Here is a 6,031-nt window from a genome sequence, read left to right as displayed (position 1 = left end):
TTAAATTGTGACTGTAATAAACAATTCGCCATAAAAAATGGCTATATTTAAATAAAAGTTATTTATTTTTGTGGAATTTTGGTTTTTCTTGACAAAAAGAAAGCAGAAATAGTAACAAATGTACTTAACATATTACAACAAAAGTAAGTTTTGAATAGAACTTTTAAACAACAATTTCATTTTGCTGCCTCTCTATTCCAGGATCTGTTTGCACAGCCTGTGAATTCCACATGGTTGGATAGAATTTCTTCAACCACTTGCCATTAATTGGTGTAGCATGAACATCTCCATCTCGATCATGTAATCTGTATGCCCCATTCCAAGGATTTGCTTAATTATGAAAGGACCTTCCCATGTAGGGACCACTTTCCATATCCAGCTATGTGTGTTCCAAGAGGCAGAACTGCTTTCCAGACTATCTCTCCTTCTTCAAAAATCTTGTTTTTAACTCTCTTGTTGTAGGCCCTTGACATAGCCTGTTTTCTAGCCAAGAGTTTGTTGAGGGTATCAATCCTACTTGCATCCAATCCTTCCAGTTCTAGCAGCATAACTTGAGAGTAGTCTTCTCCAATCAGACTGTGTTGATGAGCAATTCTGAGGGACTGGACCGCTATCTCCATAGGCAAAATTGCATCATGGCCATAAGTTAGAGCATATGGGGTCATGCCAGTTGCCTCTCTCTTTGAAGTTCTATATGCCCACAGAGTTTCTGACAACTTCTCATGTCATTGCTTTGAATTTTTCTCAAGCATCTTCCTGATAATGTTGATGATCACCTTGTTACTTGATTCTGCCTGTCCATTAGCTTAAGCATAATAAAGAGTGGATTGGAGTAGCTTAAACTTGAATGCTTCTGCCATATCTAGCATCTCTCCATATATGAAAGAAGATCCTCTGTCAGTCGTGATTGATTCTGGAATGCCAAACCTTTGTATGATCTGCTTTTCTATGAAAGTGATGATCTCTTGAGATGTAGTGGATTTAACAGGCTTGGCTTCTACCAATTTGGTGAAATAATTTGCAGCTACAATGATGAAATAGTGCTGCTTGCTGCTGGCTGGATAGATCTTGCCAATGAGGTCCATTGCCCATCCTCTGAAAGGCCATGGCTTGACTACTGGATTCATGGGAACTGAAGGAGCTTGCTGGATTGGGCCATGCCTTTGACAAGCCTTACATCCCTTGGAATAGTCAATGCAATCCTTCATCATGGTTGGCCAGAAGTAGCCATACCTTCTAATTAACCATCACATTTTTCTTCCACCTTGATGAGCTCTACAGATTCCTTCATGGATTTCTCCCATGACCTTCATGTATTCTTTCTTTCTAAGGCACCTTAGAAGTACCTCGTCTTTGCTTTTTCGGACTAAATCTCCATTCCACATAAGGTAGTTCAAAGCCATGATTCTGATTCTTTTCTCAGAACGCAGGGTTGGATACTTCAAGTAATTTATGATGGGAATTCTCCAATCATCTTCAGTGATTATGGCATAATTGACATCTCTCTCCATTCCCCTGGTCAGAACAGATGCTAGACTTTTCTTTCCTACCTTGATAATCCTTTGCACAGAGTCCTCAAGCATTTGTATACATGTTGCTACCTGAGCCAATTCATTGGCTGCAAAGCTTTCTTCTCTTGGGATATGTTCCCAAGTAGCTTCCCTGAATTCGGTCAGAAGATTTCTGGCTGCCACTAAATAAACCGCTAGAGAAGGATTTAGACACTTGTATTCTCCAGCAATCTGCTTTAACACAAGCATGGAATCTCCCAAGATTTCTACAGACTGGATTCCTAATTCTATTAGCATTTCGAGGCCAATGATTAAAGCTTCATATTCAGCCCTATTATTGGTGCATTGGAAATCTAGCTGGAAAGAGTAACAGTGTCTGATCCCTAGTGGTTCTTCCAGAACAATCTCTGCCCCAGAGGCTACATCAGTCTTTGATCCATCAAAATACAGTTTCCAAGGCGTGAGGTGAACTGAATATATAGGATTGTTAAGGCAAGTATGAGCTCTGATCAACAGATCTGCATTTGCTATATCCAAAGAATCCATGTTTTCAATCTCTTCTCCTGGGTAATCTACTAGGAAATCTATTATAGCTTGTCATTTGACAAATTTTTGAGGAACATATCTGAAAGCAAATTCTGTTAAAGCCAGAGTCCATTTGCCAATTCTACCTCTCAACATTGGCCTTGTCAGCATCTATTTGATTAGGTCTGTCTGGGCAATGATGTAGATGGTGAATGGCATCATGTAGTGTTTGAGTTTCACAGCAGTAAACTATAAAGCTAAACAAAGTTTTTCAATTGCAGAATACTTCCTTTCTATTTCTGTCAAAGTTCTGCTCAAATAGTAGACTGCATGTTCTTTCCCTTCCTTGTTATCTTGAACCAGCAGACTGCCAATGAATACTTCTGATGCAGAAACATAGAGTTTGAGTTGTCTGCCTCTCTTTGGTGGGGACAGAACTGGTGGATTTGAGAGGTAGTGTTTAATTTCCTTAAAAGCCTGTTGGTGCTGCCCTTCCCATTTAAACGTCTGTTCCTGCTTCAACCTTAACAAGGAGGAAAAGGGCTGGATTTTTCCTGCAGAATTGGATATGAACTCCTTAGAAAGTTAATTTTTCCCAGGAGACTCTGCAACTTTCTCTTGTTCTGAGGTGGTAGAGCTTCTATGATGGATTTTGCTTTATTTTTGTCAATCTCTATGCCCTTTTGGTCGACCAAGAAACCTAAGAAATTTCCTGTTTGAACTCCAAAAACACACTTCTTAGGATTCATTTTTAACTTATGTTGTCTCATTATTAGGAATGCCCTCCTTAGATTTGACACATGATCCCCTTCTTCTCGAGATTTAATCACCCCATCATCTATATATACCTCTAGAGAATGCCCTATCATATCATGGAAGACAGAATTCATTGCTCTTTGATAAGTGGCTCATGCATTTCTTAAGCCAAAAGGCATTACAGTATATTCAAAAGCACCTATATGCCCTGGGCACATGAAGGCTATCTTATGGATATCTTTTTCTGCTACCATAATTTGATTATATCTTGCATTGCCATCCATAAAAGATAGCATTTGGTTGTGAGCAGCTCTATCTACTAGCATATCTGTCATTGGCATAGGATATTCATCCTTGGGAGATGCTTCATTTAGATTCCTGAAATCCACACAGGTCCTAACTGCCCCTGTCATTCTCTTCAGAACTGGCACAATATTGGCTAGCCAAACGGCATAAATGGCTTGTCTGATGAATCCTGCTTTGAGCAATCTTTCTATCTATTCCTTGACCATCAGTTCTCCGTCCATAGTCATCCTTCTTCTGGCCTATTTCACTGGAAGGTAGCCCTCTTTAATTGGCAGCTTGTGTTCCACCAACTTTCTGTTTAATCCAGGTATCTCATGATAAAGCCAAGCAAAACAATCTCTAAAATCACGCAAAAGTGTAATGATTTCACTCTTGAGTGGTTCTTTCAATAGTGCACTAATGAAAGTGGGTCTTGGATCCTCTTCTATCCCTAAGTTTATCTCATGTAATGGATCTTCCACTTCTGGCAAAGAGTCATCCAGTGCTGCTGGTGCAAAATTTAGTACTTCCTCCTATAAACTCTCTTCTTCTTGTTCTTCTGTGCTCTCATGGGTGAATTCTACCATATTGATGGCTGGATTCTGCATAAAGAGTTTCATTTCTTCCCAGTATATCAACAATCTTTTTGTAATGGATCGGATTGTCGCCGCTCGATCATTTTCTTGTTGATTGAGACTAAACATCAGAGTTCTGGAGGTACAGAACAAAAGGTCTATTCCAGTCCTCTAGACCCTCTTCAATGAGTCTTTGGGCCGTGACACCATGGGGGTGGCCGTTCTAGTTGACTCCAAAAAATGTGAAGGAACCAAGGTCATCATGATAATACCTTGCCTCAAAACACATGGCAGGGGGCAGAAATGGTCGTGGATCGGCCTCTACTATCTCCATGAATCCTTCTTCATTCCAAAGGGCTAATTGTTGGTGCAGAGTAGAAGGAACACATAGACTTTGGTGGATCCAGTCCCTACCAAGCAACGCATTGTAAGTGTTAGAAGTAGTGTCTACCACAAATAATGCAATCTTTAGCTCTTTTGTTCCAACTATGACATCCACATCCAGGATTCCACGAGTCTTGGTGATGCCCCCAGCGAAATTGGTGACGATCAAGCGGGTTGGAATTAGATCCCTCTCTATTCTGCCCATCTTGCTCAATAACCTGTGGGGTAGAAAATTAATGGCTGCACCTCTATCTACCATCACTTTGGGAATAGGAGTACCCCCAAAGTTTTCTGTTATGAAAAGAGGTCTGAGATGATTAGCCATCTCTTTGGTTGGTTTGGAGAAACAAAGTTGTTCTGCAGGCAGTTTCATGGCAGTTCCGCCTGTTTTGATAGTAGGTGTTTACTGTTCTGATGCTTCCTCTACCTCTGCCAACCTGTACTCAAAACTTTCCTGGGAGAATACGTCCCCCTCCAGAGTGTTTTCTTGTCCTTCTGCTGCCCTGAATCTTTCTGGCAAGATGAACACCATGTTAATGCCTAGATCACCCTGCAGTAGGCTCTCCAATTCTGCACCAAAAGCCTCAGTTTCTTCATCCAGTTCTCCCTCATACTCCATATGTTCTTCCCCATACTCTTCTGTCCAGTCCTCTTGTTTGCCTATTTCAAGGAGCCCAGTATGGTCATCTGCAAATGGTTCATAGTCTAATTGCTCATCTTCATACTCTTTAGCCCAGTCTTCTTGTCCTTCTTCCGGAATAGGTTCGGATTCACCTTGTACTTGTGAAGGTTTCAGCTGATTAACTGAAGACGAGGCAGGGTGGATGGAAGGTCTGGCTGGAGATTCTGTCTTTATTAGCAATTCTGGCTAATATGTTGTTTGTTCTGCCTGAGGACCTATTTCTGGACTTTTCCCTCTTCTGGTAGAACTGGTTTCTGGAAGTACTCGTGTGTTATCCCTGTTCTTGAGGAAGGTGCAGTATTGTCTTTCAACTCTCCTCTTCTGAGTTCTGGTTAATTCCAAAGTTGGTCTGCCGCTCTTTCTAACAGAATACCACATGCCTTCTATGATAGTTGCCAAAGGCTTTTCATTCCCGGGCATTTTAATTGGTATTTCTTTCTTTCGCTGCTCTATCATTCTTCTACTGCACTGAGCAGGTCTAAGATAGTCCTTCTATCTGGTCCTGTCTTTAGATGGAACTGAAACTAGACTCTGCTGGTATGATGTTCCAATCCTATCAAAAACGCTAGGTGTGGGCTGATTCTGTCTGTCCAGAGTCACTTCTAATTCACTTTCACACTTGCACTTACTGCATAGCACTACCCCAGCTAAGATGGTTGCCTTTGGCCTTTGATTAGTCTCCCTTGTGACTTTTCTCTCTCTGCTGGTGCTAACCTCTATTGTTGTTTTGCCTTTCTTCTGCTCTGGCTAATTTAAGTTGACCATGTTGACTTGAGGTTGGGGAAAAGGATCTGTTGTAACTTAGGGAGGTTTCTCTGCTAGTTTTAGCTTTCCTGCTGTAATTCCTTCCTGTATGACGTCTCTGCAAACAACACAACTGTTGGTGGAATGGTTCCAAGAGTTGTGTCACCTGCAATACTGTCTGCCCTTAAGTTCTTCTGGCTTGGGCAACCTGTAGGGTGTCTCTATTGCCTTTTGTAGCAGCATCTCATCAAACAAAGCATCCACCTTGGTCAGATCGAAGGAATAGACCTTGTTCTATGTTGGTTTGTTTGAAACAAACCCTCCTGTGAATGGCAGCGGCTTCTGGTCTTTTGGTGGCGTTATAAAAGCCTTGCAGCTGATGGGATGTTTCAGCTTTGCCATTTCTGCTACTGCAATTTCCCTCTCCTCCGATGTAACACCCCGACTCTAAACTAAATTCCTAAATTAAATTTCTCAAGTTAATTAATTTTTGAATTTACGGATTTACCCTTGGGGTAGGGGTATTTTGGTCATTTTATTACCCGGACAGAGTTTGGGGCAGTGGCTGG

At 41.3% G+C, this 6,031-nt stretch overlaps 2 protein-coding genes across 2 annotated transcripts; both read right to left on the bottom strand.

The window, feature by feature from the left end:
• Positions 1-335: 335 nt before the first annotated feature.
• On the bottom strand, positions 336-1,211 carry LOC117612450. The gene is made up of 2 exons (XM_034341133.1): positions 844-1,211; positions 336-690 (listed from the first exon to the last, which is right to left on the bottom strand). The coding sequence occupies exons 1-2, from the start codon at positions 1,209-1,211 to the stop codon at positions 336-338; spliced, it is 723 nt and encodes a 240-aa protein (XP_034197024.1).
• Positions 1,212-1,247: 36 nt separating this feature from the next.
• Positions 1,248-2,057, bottom strand: LOC117612449. The gene has a single exon (XM_034341132.1). The coding sequence runs from the start codon at positions 2,055-2,057 to the stop codon at positions 1,248-1,250; it is 810 nt and encodes a 269-aa protein (XP_034197023.1).
• Between the last annotated feature and the right edge of the window lie 3,974 nt (positions 2,058-6,031).

This window comes from Prunus dulcis, unplaced genomic scaffold, assembly GCF_902201215.1.
Source record: "Prunus dulcis unplaced genomic scaffold, ALMONDv2, whole genome shotgun sequence".
Lineage (NCBI taxonomy): Eukaryota > Viridiplantae > Streptophyta > Magnoliopsida > Rosales > Rosaceae > Prunus > Prunus dulcis.
Note: the sequence above shows the minus strand (reverse complement) of the source record. Positions and strands in the feature narration are given on the sequence as shown.

Coding starts and splice junctions, on each gene's coding strand:
- LOC117612449 (XM_034341132.1), bottom strand. CDS start 2,057: ATGGATTCTTTGGATATAGCAAATGCAGATCTGTTGATCAGAGCTCAT.
- LOC117612450 (XM_034341133.1), bottom strand. CDS start 1,211: ATGATGAAGGATTGCATTGACTATTCCAAGGGATGTAAGGCTTGTCAA. Junction 691..843: donor GATATGGCAGAAGCATTCAA/GTTTAAGCTACT, acceptor GTGGGCATATAG/AACTTCAAAGAGAGAGGCAA.